Genomic DNA, 15,140 nt, shown 5'->3' on the forward strand with positions numbered 1-15,140 from the left:
ATATACTTTATAGAAATATTTAGATAGGTAAAATGCCTACTACCGTTGGAGATGCTCACTGGAGCTTAGAACCATTTCTAGAACGTCAGGCAACACTATGATCTGGCTGTTGCTTGAGCCAATTACACAATCTTACTAATTAATCATTAGGTAATTTTTACATTTTTAATGTTAACGAAATGGACTTTGATTCTCTCCATTTTATATATATAATGGAAGATTTTCATTACATATTTAATAGCTATGAAATAAGAATATAAATTTATAATTAATTTAAATTAAAAGAAATCATTATAACTACCATTGGTTGATGAAATAAATCTCTTCATTACAAATATAGAATGGAAATTATCACAATCCGAAAGAAATGGGATTTGAACCCTTCTAGTCGGAGGTGTACATTTATTCCTCTGAAAAAAATGAAAAAAAAAACCTTGTTTTGAGCAAAATTAGACCGTGTTTATTGAAATATGAACGTGGGCAAAATTCGTACCCACCCATCCCCACCATCATGTATGTATATCACATACAAATGTATGGTCAGAATTGTTTAATTATGTAGATTTTTTCCCTAAGAGGATATCATTTTGCTCTTTAAAGTTTTATGCATTTTTTAATTTGATCTCAGATTTTGTGTAAATATCGATTTTGTGTAATATCAATGTCTTTTAAACTTTTGAAATTTTGATCAATTTGACCTTGTCATCCCATTTTGTTTACAATCAAACGGAATTTGTTGACGTGATATAAAATTTCATTTTACCTTTAAAATTATGTTTTAAAAATCAATTAGTTTCTCAAATATTTTTTAAAAAAATTTAATATTTAATTAATAAATTTTTATTCCAAAAATGAAAATTTTAAATTTTGAATAAAAAAAATTTAGTATAAGTCATGTTGAATATTCTTTAGGTAGTAATTGAATTTTGAATTTTTTTTCCACTCAATTTTGAAATTACTTTTAGTTACTCAATTCTATTGAAATTTATTTGAGGAATAAATTACTTATAATTGTGTGTGCGGACACAGATAGAGTAGTTAAGAAATTTTCAGTTCAATAAGTTTTTTAAGATCGACTCAAGATAATTTGTGACTTACGGGTATGAGTACTAGTACTGGTACGATATAGGTATGTCGATACAGTAATATTCAAAAACAGTAGGGTACAAGTACGGCTTGATACGTTTGTAAAAAAATATTTATTTTTAATTTAGAGTAATACAAAAATTAATTAAATAGTTTAATTTATTAAGATTCAACATACAATTGATATATTAATGCTAAAAGTACATGTATAAGATAAATCAAAATTAAATGTCATTATATTAAATAATTTATAAATCATAACTTAATTTTAAAATAATGCTAAGTATAAAACTAAAAATGAAAAAGAAGTCTAGTAAAATGAATTATATTTCTATAGTAGAAGAAAATATTGTTTCGACTGAGGTACGACACGACTTGGGTATATATTAGTTATGCCTGGGTTCGTTAAAAATTAAGGAAAAAAAAATTGAGCATTTGTTTTGTGTACCTAGTATGTATACAGAAATTTTATACGTCGGTAAATACTCGATACGAGTATAATATATTTGTCGAAGTACATATGTTTCATAATTTCAAAATAATTCTAAAGGAGGATTTTTATACTTTATTATTATTTTTTTTCGAAGTATATATTACTTAAAATTTCTTCTTTTTTTTTTCATTATTGCGATAAAAAAATTATTTATTAAATATTTAAATTTAATTTTATTAGTTTTTGGGGTGGCTAATTGATTTTTAAAGTATAATTTGAGAGCTAAAATGAAGTTCAAATGAAATTTGGTACCATGTCAGCAAATTTCATTTGATTGTAAACAAAATATGATTGCATAAGTCAAATTGATCAAAATTTTAAAATTTGAAAGACAAATTGATATTATACAAAGTTTAGGAGTTAAGTTAAAAAATATGTGAAAATTTGAGTGGCAAAATAAAATTTCCTCATTTTCTTGGTCAAACTGACACTCTGTCTGGGAAGCTAAGGAAAAACTAAAATTTAACTTACGAGAAAAGAAGAGAATTGTGTTTGGTAGAGTTTTAGAATTATGATTTAAAAATAGAGTTGTATTTTGAGTTTGTGAGTTTTGGAATTATGATTTGAGTGAAAATTTTGTTTGGTTATGAGTTTTAAAAAGAATTTAAATTGAATGATGTGACATATAATAATGAAAAGTGGGTGTTTTGAAAAGTGTTTTGAAAAGTAAGTGCGGAATTAATTTTCTAAAATTGTAACCAAACAACACACTCAAACTAATGGGTATAATTAAACTTCAAAAGTTCTACCAAACAGATCCCTCTCTGATTTATACTATTATATAAATAAAAATGTTGTTAGATGTTTGAGTTTTAAAGTATTTTTCGAATTTTAAAAATAAAAAATTACATGCCATAAAATTATGGGGCATTTAATCAATATGGTAATATAATTTTCATCTTAACTTTTTAAAAACATTTTATATACGACAGTTAAGTTAAATATTCAACTTCTTAAAATACAAAAAGTAAAAATAAAGTTATTATTTGAGTCATTCATCGGTATGATAATAGTTTCAAAAACTCCTTAGCTAATTATCTTTTCAAAGATAAATTTAATTTTAAAATTTGTATCTACTTATATTGAATTTGGCCCGCAAAAATATCTTCAGATATTATTTTTTTAAAAAAGATAGTTGGCCAAATACCTAATATTTAGGTCTTAGACAAAATTTAGCATGATCTGTGATAATTATCATGTAAGATATCTTCCATTAAAAGAAATCTAAATTATTATAATTAAATTTAGCTTACAAATTTTTTATATTTTATTTTATCTAACAGACTCTAGGAGATTAAAACTAAAAATTTAAATTTCTCAAAAAATTTAATTTTCAAAATTAGAAAATATACATGTTATAATACAATTGGTCTATTTAACGCTATCTAATTTAAAATTTAAAAAACTTTTAAGTAAAAAGTTCAAAATAAAATCTTAATCATATTTATGATAAATCACATTTGAATTTGAAAATTTTTAAGGAAAAATTACTCATAAATCCTATTTGAAGAAAAGTTATTCCATTTAGTCCTAGAAATTTTTTTTCAAACCAATTAGTCCTTGTTATTTTGGGTATGTTGTATTTCCCTAAATTGGGGTTTAAAGTTTACTTGTTTGCCATTGTGTATGATTGTCACGCCCTCAGAATAATACATAAAACTCATCACTTTAGACATGCAATGATGTACGAGAAATAAATATCTTTCTATTAATCAGAGTAGCTTTTAAAGAAATATTACATTACTACTAACAACAAATTGCCCTACAGGCTTACAGCTTTCCAAGTTAACACTTGGTTACAAAAAGAGAAGAGTACTAACTCCATACATCTTAAGCCCTTGGCTTGAATTTACATATAATACATCAAAGAAAGCAAAACAACAATAGCAGTCTGTCTGCCTCTTGCCTCCCAAACTACACCCTTGGAAGTGGCATGCTTCCTGCACCTGAAAATAATGACCCATATAGGGTGAGCCACAGCCCAGTAGAAATACACTAAACCAACTATAAAAAATGACTAAGATAACAGCGTTCAATGGGTGGTCCACACTTATATCCCAATTTATACCGTGTTACAGTTTCACCTTCCGTTTCTTATCCAACTCTCAATTCATATAACTATGACTCAGAACCTGGTCAAACAACTAATATGAGACAGACACTCATATTAAGCATTTACATTTCGCAATAGATAAGCATACTAGCTATATCAATACATCAACAGATAACCATATAAGCTGTACCAATACATCAACAAATAAGCATATTAGCTGTATCTGCACTTCATTAGATAAGCATATGAGCTGTATCTGCACTTCAATAGATAAGCATATGAGCTGTATCTGCACTTCAATAGATAAGCATATGAGCTGTATCTGCGTAACCCAACTTCTGGTTTAGAGGTCCAGCCCCTTTCTTCCAATAAACCTTCCAGTTTAGAGGTCCAGCCCCTTTCTTCCACTACAAGAAAAAACACTTTTGGCGACCACCTTTTTTTTTTTGGTCGCAAATAGTCCACTTTCTGCGACCAAAATTTAACTTTTGGCGACCACAATTTTTTGGTCGCGGAAAATCACTTTTTGGTGACCAAAAAAAAAAGTTGGTAGCGAAAAGTATACCCATTGGCGACCAAAGGCTTTTTTGGTCGCGGAAGATCACCTTTTGGCAACCAAAAAAAAAAGTTGGTCACAGAAAGTATACCCTTTGGCGACCAAAAAAAGAGTTGGTCACGGAAAGTATACTATTGGCGACCAAAGGCTTTTTTTGGTCGCGGAAGATTACCCTTTGGCAACAAAAAAAAAACGTTGGTCGCGGAAAGTATACTATTGGCGACCAAAGGCTTTTTTGGTCGCAGAAGATCACCTTTTGGCGACCAAAAAAAAAACGTTGGTCGCGGAAAGTATACTATTGGCGACCAAAGGCTTTTTTGGTCGCGGAAGATTATCCTTTGGCGACCAAAAAAAAAAGTTGGTCGCGGAAAGTTATGGCGGGATAAATTTTTTAAAAAAATGATACTACTATAATTACATGCTATTTTTCTGTTTAGGCATTAAAAGTTTTATAAAATAATAAATGACCGAATTTTTATGGGTTATATATATTTTTTGCGGAATATGAACAAGAAGCATGGTGATGGCAGAGGGGATTGGGTGCATGGTGACTCCTTGGTCACGAGTTCAAGTCCTAGGTAGCACAAAAGAATTATTTTTTTTGGGTCAAGGCGTTGACTTTTGGCGACCAACTTATCTTTGGTCGCTGAAAGTTTACTTCTGGCTAATATGAATTGGACTTTCCGCGACTAAAAAAGTTGGTCGCGAATGGTCACTTTTAGCGACCAAAGGCTTTTTTGGTCGCAGAAAACTATCTGTGACGAGGCTTTAGCGACCAACTCGCGACCAACATATTTTGGTCGCGAAAAGGTTTTAGCGACCAAATATGGTACTTTTCGTGACCAAAATGTTGGTCACGGGAAGTGTTTTTTCTTGTAGTGTTCCAATAAACCGTGGAGTACAGCCCCTTTCTCCTCCCACAAAAACAATGTATATAAACAGTTATCATATACAATCAATCAATACATAAATTTAATGTATTATTCCAATCGCTATATTCAATGGCACATTTAATCGATTAGTTTAAGTTTGCCTAATCATCATGCATTGTCTACAACAATCATGACTATCCTCCACCGATAGCCCAAAACAGTTATTTCTAAACAGAAATTAAATGCGCCAAATAGGTAAAATATTGATATTTCAATTTGGTGAGTGATGAATAATCCAACTACACCCTTTAATCCCATACATCCCCAATTCCCACATTTTCAATTCCATTTCACATTTCTCACATTAATTTCACAAATTAATTTAACAATACAATTAGGGCATTTCCCATAATTAACATAACAACCTTGAGGTTTCATTCCCCATCAACAATCCAACATTTATCTCATTTCTCATTGCCCCACATGCATATAGGTAATAATAAATGAAACCCCAACTTTTGTAAAAATTACACAAAGACCCAAACTTTCTCAAAATTACCCAACGACCCCAAACATATCAAAATGCCAAAATTCAAAGACAAAGTTCATAAGATGGAGTAGGATATCCCTACCTCAAGTTCGGAGCTCAAAAGGAGAAGATGACGAAACCCAAAGTGCTCCAAAACTCAATATGCTCGGATCAAAACGTAGCCCTCGACGATCAACACAACTTTTGTAAAGGCCAAAGGGTAGGAGAACAATCTAACTAGATCAATCCTAAGAGAGAATTCGAGTTTTAGTGAGAGAAGCTCTTGAATGGCTTTTTCGGAAAAGTAAGAGAGAGAAAGGATGTTGAAAAGTGATGCAAGAATGCCCAGCTGCCAACTGATATACGCATGATCCGCTCGAGCAGAGAATAGAATGCTCGAGCGTCAAGCACAAAAACTGGACCCACTCGAGCGCAATAAGTCCCGCTCGAGTGCCAAGACACAAGAACAAAAAGTATCCGCTCGAGCGCGAAAACCAGTTCGCTCGAGCGTAGATTACCCCCTCTCAGAACTTTCGCAGACAATGAACACCCCGCTCGAGCTCCAACAGGCCCGCTCGAGCGTAAGGAAACCCGCTCGAGCGTGAAAAACACATCTGCAGAAGTTTTGCAGAGGCACTGATACTGGAAGTGTGAAAACTCCGCTCGAGCGTGATATGGTTCGCTCGAGCGTACAACCAAAAATCCACCTCCGCTCGAGCGCAAAGGTACCCGCTCGAGCGTACCACCAAAACTCTGGGCAACAAGGGAAAGGGACTAAGGCTCAACCAGCCTGTTCAAAACACGCCCAACACATCCTGAAACTCAGACATACGGGATTTAAAGGATGACAACAGGACATACAACCACCAACTCCACGGAACCTAAGACCAGAACACTGCACAAAAAGGGGACAAACCCGAGATCGCTATAACCTTCTCCCCTTAAAGAATTCCGTCCCCGAAATTAAGAAAACAGCACAATTACAAGGTCAACCGACCACAAAACACTCAACCCCCTAGCATTTAGGGAAGAAACTATTCTCTCAACAAATTTGTAGTTAACTCTCACAAAAGAAAGGACTAACTAAGGACACACGTTCCAAAGACAACACTCAGGCACAAAAGACCTCAACCAAGCTAAACTCTTCCCGACATAAATCACCAAAACACCCGACTAGTGCTCCCAGCTAAATCACTACTCAACAATCAAAATTTCAAATTAAACAACCAATGCAAATCCTTTGTACTAATGTAATGGAATTTATTTTCTTGTTCATGAGGTACTTCTCCAAGAAAACTCAAATTTTCAATGTTAGCGTTCCAAAACAAACTTTGCATTTTCCATGCGAAACTTAAAAGTTTTGTAAACATTTTTCATAAACACGGCGTCATACATAACACATGACCATCCACAATTCACTTGCCAAATACCTTTCATTGAAATGTCTCATAACGTTTAAGTTAAATCAATTTCTCAACAATATTACAATTTAATATTTAACAACCTGACCCATTACTGGTCACCTTATCCCTATTCAAGGGACCATTTACAATATATGCTACAACATATATTCCTTTCAAATCTAAAAACTTCTAATACACATGATTCACAATTTCATAACACAATTAAAGTTCATGATATATTTCCAGTTCCTCAATACATTCTACACGGGCAATATTACATTAAACTTCCATCTTAGGGTAAGTTTCGAAATATTTCCATAAACTAAAACATATGCAATGTTTCACAACTTAAGACATGTCCAATGCTCTTAGATTTTAACAACACAACAGAAATACGGTATATGCTCAACATCATAGATAGTTCGCGGACCTGAAATTCACTCACCCAAGTGGTTTCCTCAACCCCCATTACATTTTCATAATACCTTACGAATGGAAAAGTCCGGCCTAGCCAGACTCGATAACAATGATGATAGTTGTAACGCCCTCAAAATAAACCCATTATATATTTATCACTGACATGCAATATTTAAAGAAAACAATTCATTATCTCATTCATCAGAGTATTTCTAAATAAAAGCATTACATGTAACATCAAATTACATGCCCTACGGGCTTACATCTTTCCAAGCCAACACTTGGACACAAAAATATGAGTTCTAACTCAAATACAAATAAAGCCCTAGGCTTGAATGTTTACATGTACTGTAACGCCCTCAAAAATATACCCATTATATATCATTGACATGCATTGTTTAAAGAGAACACTTTAATAATTCTTTATAATGTCCATCAGAGTCTTACAAATAATAAAAGCATTACATGCAACATCAAAGTAAATGCCCTACCGGCTTACATCTTTCCAAGCCAACACTTGAACACAAACTATGAGTTCTAACTCAAATAAAAATAAAGCCCTAGGCTTGAGTGTTTACATGTATTAACAATGAAAAACAAATAACTAAAAGTAGTCTTCCAAAATCCAAGTCCTTCCAAGCTAAGTCCTTGGAGGTAGCTTATCACCTAAACCTGAAAATGATGTTCCCATAAAGGGTGAGCCACAGCCCAGTAGAAAGATCTTGTAGGCATAAAAGTCGCTCGATTCTTTAAGGGAAGAGTAGCTTGGCTTACCCATATAGGTCTCCCCCACCCAAAATCGACTTCATATAGTTGAAACCTGCAATAACTAGAAAAGATAAAGTGGCCAAACTCTATTTTCTTTCTCATTGCCTCTTCCCTTGGAGGTTCTTGACTTGATTTATCGTCTCCCTTTCTTTTCATAGAACTGAAGAGTGTGTCACCCTCTTGAATTCTTTTCACATAATCACTGTCTTTAGTTTTCTTTATTGCTTCCCTCATTTTTGCCACAAACCCATAACCCTCTTCCACAGTCTTGTCCATGCATGGCATGATCATTACAACCCAACTAAAATTGCCAAAATAAGACTCTGGCAGAGGGGGATTCATTCTCATGCGCAAGTCCAATCCATGAATCAACATATAGAGTTTCGTAATACTCGTCTCTGCCTCTACATCTGCCTCTGCCTGTGTCTCTACTTGATCACTCGTTGCGACAACGAATCTACTCCATACGAAAGCCGAAAGTGCCTCAACCCTAGTGGGTTGTATTTCATTTGCATACTTGTCTTTGAGAGTAGAGATAGCAGAGGCATTGAATAGAAACCTCTTTGAAACCATCTTTTCTTCTGTCATGCCGGTCTTTATATTATAACAAGACATGTCTCTAGGAGGGAAATATGTGGCCGAATCAAGTCGAGGGCATACCATATTGCTATGACCCGCTCGAGCGGCACTAGCCCAAGAGTTGGCAAAGGTACTGGTTGACAACCCATCTGCAATCTTGTGAGAAAAACACATCCCAATGGCCATCCCACCACATTTGAAGACTGTGACTTGTATTGCCAAGAGCACATCGCCGGCATCGTTGAGTCGATCAAATGGAAGCAACTTGTTGAGCTCAACATGGGGATTGATGGGTTGTTGTCCAATGATTTGTGAGAGTTGGCAATTGACTTGGGCTTCTAAGTAAAGAACACCCTCATCATTGCACTCAATGTAGAGGTTTTTTTTTACTCGACCAGCTAGTGGATAGAACTTGGTTAAGACATCAGCAAGAGATTTCTTGAGCTGGTTAGACCTTTTGAGGTTCGTGGCTCTTGAATTATCTTCAAAACCTAATGGGTAATAAAAAATCAAAGGCAAAATTCTTGGATGGTTGATCTGATCAAGAAAGGAAAGTTGGAAATGTCTTAGGTTGGAAGGGGTTGGGTTAGATGGCTTGATGGTATTTTTAGAGATCACCAAAACCTCCATGTTGATATGTGTATGTGTATATACATTAGGTTGACACAAGTGCTATATTATATATAGTGTAGGATTGGAAGAAGCAACAACTTTTTTTTTTTTAATTTTTTAATTTATGTATAAAACCAGTTTTATAATCAACACAAAATCCAACACAAAATATAATAAACAACAATGCTACAGACTCCTAAAAAATACAATCTCATAACCTTTACTCACTTGTGATTGGTCCAGGAAGGAAAAAAAAAAAAACATAATTGGTTCACATCATTTTGGGGGTTATGAGGTCCCCAACTTTGGGGGTCTCAAACATTTTTGTATGATAAATTTTATATACTTTAATAACAATAATAATAATAATAATAAGGAGGAGGAGGAGGAGGAGGTTGTTGACACACGGCCCTGATGCATAAGTTTGGGGAGAATTATTGAAATGTAATGGAAGTTTCAAGAAAATGGTGTAGAGTGTAATAAGAGTTTAGGGAAACAGTAAATGATAAACTTTTTCTAAATATATTTTAGTCATTTACTTACTATGTGTTTTTTTTTATTTATTTATTTATTTATTTTTAATTTTTTAATTTTTAATTTTTTTATGTTTAACTCTATGACCTTTTATACTTACTAGTTTTTACAATTAATAGTATGGATAAAATAAACATATGGTCCCATATGTTTTGTGTTGTTTTGTCTTTTAAATTTTATTTTGCTAATTCAGTCCTTAATGTTTTGGATTGAGTTCAATTTCAAACGTACTGACTTAATTATTAATGAAATAATTGTAGATTTTATTTTTGGTCAGTAAAGTGTGCATTATGTGTTATGTTGGCCTTGAAAATTGTAATTTTGTCAATTTCATCACGTAACACGGTACGGTTCTATTTTGTTGTCATCATCAATGTTAAAAGATCAAAGTGATACAAAACTCATACTATAGGGACCATAGATGAATAGTTTTCATGTTAATAAGAAGGTTTGTTTGAAATTGAACAAAATTGACTCAAATTGAAATTTTTAAAAGAAAAATAGATAAAATAAAAAATTAAAAGATCAGAGGCACAAAACGTATATTTCTAAGAAATATAAATTTGTTTTATACTAATAGTAACAACTAATAAGTAGGCCTTATTACAATATATAAGAATTTTAGAGACCAAATTTTTTAGTTCTAAAAGTGAAAATTTTGTTACAAAAAACATTTAGGGACCAATTTCTATCGTAAAAAGATAGTTGGTAAAAGATCATCTCGAAAAGTCAAAAATAAGATTTTTAGCGACAAAATTTTGAAAATGTCACTAATAAATACATTTTTAGGAACAAAATAATTTGGTCTCAAAATGATTTATTTTTTGAGACAAAAAATTTGGTCATAGAAAGATAATAGTTCATCACTACTGTGCAATTTTCATTGCTAAAAATATAATAACGATACTTTACGTAACAAAAATATTTGATTCTTAAAAAATAATTTTGTTTTTAAATTTTAGTTTCTAAAACCCTAATTATTTGTAGTGCCTATTCATTACATAATGTATAAATAAATAAATTTTATAAATTATAACATATATAGTTAACATATTATAGCACTTGATAATACACAGTGAAGATAAAAATTAAGGCTGAGCAAGTGATCCGTGAAATTCGTAATCCGATCCAGTCCAGTCCAATCCGGTAGGTTTGGATTGATTTTTTGAATCCGCGGTTCGGTTTTGGATTGAAAAATTAAAAATTCGTAGTCTACGGATTGGTTCCGGATTGAACCCCACGGTTTTGGATTGGAACCGATCCGAACTGTATATAAATAGTCTATATTTTTATTATACATCCTCCCCTATAGTATCTTCTCTTAATTCTATATAAAATCTAAACTCAAACCTAAAACTGTATAATATCTTCTTTTATTACTCTTGTTTGTTGGTTTTTAATTTTAATTTGTAATGGTTTAAATACTTATAGTGAAACCAATTTTCTTATGGTTGTTTAAATTTTAGAATAGTATGTCGCTATTATAGAAAAATATATTGCTATTGTGGAACTAATATAGCGCTATGTTTATATTTTTATAAAATTAAAGTTTATAAATATATTTTTGTTATTTAATTATGTGAATCAGTGGTCCTAAACGGATCCAATCCGTATTTAAATGGATTGGTTCGGATTAGTTCCATGATTTAAACGGATTGGATTGGTTTCAATTTTTTAAGAACCATAAATAACGGATTGGTCCTAGTTTTATCCCAAACCGGTCCAATCCGGACCATGCTCACCCCTAATAAAAATTGATACCTTGATTATTTTCTTCCCCCCCCCCCCCCGAAGAAAAAATGTAGGGGAAATCATCATTCAGTGGTAATTTAAGAAAATTATTGTATATATTCATGAAAAATTCATAATTTTAATTATTAATATTTATATAATTAACCACTTAGCGATAATTATTTTTTGAAACTTACATTGCACTGAAATTTCCCCAAAAAAGTATGTATATATTTTCCAAGTAAACAGTATGTTTGAAGGGATATACAAATAGGATGAAATGAAAATTTCCTTTCTATGATCAATGGCTCCAAAATATCCACATTAATGAATTTTTATTTTAAATTTTAAAGTGATTAAAATTTTAAATGACATGATAGATATAAACTATTGATTATTAATTTTAGATTTTTGTGATATATTATAATCTTATAAAATGAAATGGAAAAGATATTGATCATTTTTCACAAATTTTTTCTTTTTAATCCCCCCCCTCCCTCTCAAACTTTTACTACTCTCTTTCTTTTGACAAAATGCAAATTTTTTTTTTTTTTTTTTTTTTTTTTTTTTTGCATTCTTCTAATTTCTCTCTCCAAACTCAACGCGGATCGCGCATCGGTTTCCAAACTCAACGTGGATCACGCTTCGGTTTTTCTTACTGTACGATTTTAATAGTAAAATCATTAATTAAATTTAGTGTTTGTTTGGTATATTTTATAAAAGATAAAAATTTAAAAAGTTATTAAAAAAATTAAAAAATTATCATTATTTATAAAAAAAAATATAAAAAAATAAATTTACACAAGCAGATGCACAAAAAATTTACACAGGACGGTGTTGTTCAGCCCGTGGAGGCCAATCACGGGTCCTGTTTTAATAATCTGAACTGTTGAATTTGTAGAACTCGTCGAGTATTATATGCTTGTAAAAAATTATGTGGATCGGATATCGATAACTATATGATCAAATCAGTTTTGTATACAAAAAATAGACGGTTGGCAAAAAACTGATCCGATGAGATAGCTATCAATATCTGATTAACGTGATTTTTTACAAGTATATAGTACTTGACGAGTTTTACACATTGAACGGTTCGAATTATCAAAACAGGACCCGTGGTGGGCCCTTATGAGCCGAACAAGACCGTTTAGTCTGATCTCGGACTAGAGGCAAGCTGCTTCTATATATCTTTTGAAGTATGCTGCCCACCACACAACTTCAAAGCAACGTTTCGTACTGGCAAATTGGTAAATTGTGGTTTGAGCAGTTTTAGACGGATTGACAGATTAAAGAATATTCTAACCAATTCTCAAGCATTTGCATAATATATAACACTAATTTGCATAATATTTTTCATATATCTAATACAAACTAATTTTATATAATATTTTTTATATATATTACTACCCATTTATAATAAATTTCACATATTAAATTTCTTTCATACTCATTTTTACTTAATATTTTATTATAGGTTATAAATATATATATATATATATATATATATTAACTATAGCAAAGCGGAGTGGAGAGGTTTCAAAGGCAGATTATAAATTTTAAAGTTTAAACCGTGGTTAACGGATAAAGCAGTACAGATTGATATGAATCAGTGTGATTTTAACAAATTAGGCAGTATTTTGCACAAACCCTACCTACCATGGGAGGAAGGAATTGCCAACAAATTAGGTTTTACAGCAAGTTACATAAGTGTTGACACCATAAATAGTAATATTATTATTATTATTATTATTGCAGGACACGTGGCATTTTCTTAATCAATCAAGAGTTTAGAGAAGTCACAAAATTAGTGGTCTTGCATAGTGGAACATGGAAGATAAGATAGAAGAAGTTAAAGTACATGTAAAGAATATGATGGACAAAGTGACGTAGTGGAAGACATGGAGGGATATGTGACATTGTAGGAATGAAGGTGGAAGAGTGGGTACGTAGTTTTAGGTGGTTATTGAGTGGTTATTGCTGGAAGTTTTTTTCCTATAAATAGCCATTAAAGGCTATATTTACCAGACCCAGAACCAGATTTAGAAACCAGTCTATTTTACCTTACATTTTTCTAGTTCTTTATTCTCCAGTTCTTTACTTTCCAGTCCTTTACTTTTCTACATTGAATTTCAGTTTCTTAAGACTAGTTCTAAGTTAGTCTGTTTAATATAATTATGTAGTAGAGATTAAATTTGTATAGTGTTGGTCTATATATAGAATAAATCTGAAATGTAATATGATTATTTTAGGAAATTTTTGAATAATTAAATCTAGGTTCGTAATATTAAAGTTATATTAAGGGGTTGTTTGCGATGAACTATATATAAGTGCACTTTTTGACTTTTTGAATAAAAAAGTAAAGAAATAAAATATGGTTGTTTGGGATAATTTTTTGACTTTTTACGAAAAAATGTGTATTAAAATAGGAAAATATTTGAGGGCCACAATTTTTGTGGCTCAAATGGCTCAAATTGCCAAAATGACGTCGTTTTGGCAATTTTGAAGTTGTTTTGTACTCAAAACGACGTCGTTTTAGCAATTTTGAACAATTTGAGCCACAAAAATTGTGGCCCTCAATCATTACTGATTAAAATATTGTATAAAATAGCAAAATTACCATATTACCTCAAATGCCCCCTATGCATACTGACAGTGATTGTTTAGGAAGCCAGTACAAAACGTTGCTTTGAAGTTGTGTGGTGGGCAGCATACTTCAAAAGATATATAGGAGCAGCTTGCCTCTAGTCCGAGAGCAGACTAAATGTCTTGTTTAACTCATGAGGGCCCACCACAGGTCCTATTTTGATAATTCGAACCGTTCAATGTGTAAAACTCGTCAAGTACTATATGTTTGTAAAAAATCACGTTGATCAGATATTGATAGCTATCTCATCGGATCAATTTTTTGCCAACCGTCTATTTTTTGTATACAAAACTGATTTGATCATATAGTTATCGATATCCGATCCACGTAATTTTTTACAAGCATATAATACTCGACGAGTTCTACAAATTGAACAGTTCAGATTATCAAAACAGGACCCGTGATTGACCGCCACGGGCTGAACAACACCGTCCTGTGTAAATTTTTTGTGCATCCGCCTGTGTAAATTTATTTTTTTATATTTTTTTATAAATAGTGATAATTTTTTAATTTTTTTAATAACTTTTTAAATTTTTATCTTTTATAAAATATACCAAACAAACACTAAATTTAATTAATGATTTTACTATTAAAATCGTACAGTAAGGAAAACCGAAGCGTGATCCACGTTGAGTTTGGAAACCGATGCGCGATCCGCGTTGAGTTTGGAGTGAGAAATTAGAAGAATGCAAAAAAAAAAAAAAAAAAAAAAAAAAAAAATTGCATTTTGTCAAAAGAAAGAGAGTAGTAAAAGTTTGAGAAGGGGGGGGGGGGTTGGAGATTAAAAAGAAAAAATTTGTGAAAAATGATCAATATCTTTTCCATTTCATTTTATAAGATTATAATATATCACAAAAATCTAA

At 31.8% G+C, this 15,140-nt stretch overlaps 1 protein-coding gene across 1 annotated transcript; it reads right to left on the bottom strand.

Moving 5' to 3' along the window:
- Positions 1–7,004: 7,004 nt before the first annotated feature.
- On the bottom strand, positions 7,005–9,386 carry LOC114313884 (stemmadenine O-acetyltransferase). Its single transcript, XM_082923723.1, has 3 exons — positions 8,184–9,386; positions 7,113–7,181; positions 7,005–7,019 (listed from the first exon to the last, which is right to left on the bottom strand). Exons 1-3 carry the CDS (start codon positions 9,384–9,386, stop codon positions 7,005–7,007), a joined length of 1,287 nt encoding a protein of 428 aa, XP_082779849.1.
- Between the last annotated feature and the right edge of the window lie 5,754 nt (positions 9,387–15,140).

This window comes from Camellia sinensis, chromosome 4 (genome assembly GCF_055761805.1).
Source record: "Camellia sinensis isolate YWXY chromosome 4, ASM5576180v1, whole genome shotgun sequence".
Classification (NCBI taxonomy): Eukaryota; Viridiplantae; Streptophyta; class Magnoliopsida; order Ericales; family Theaceae; genus Camellia; species Camellia sinensis.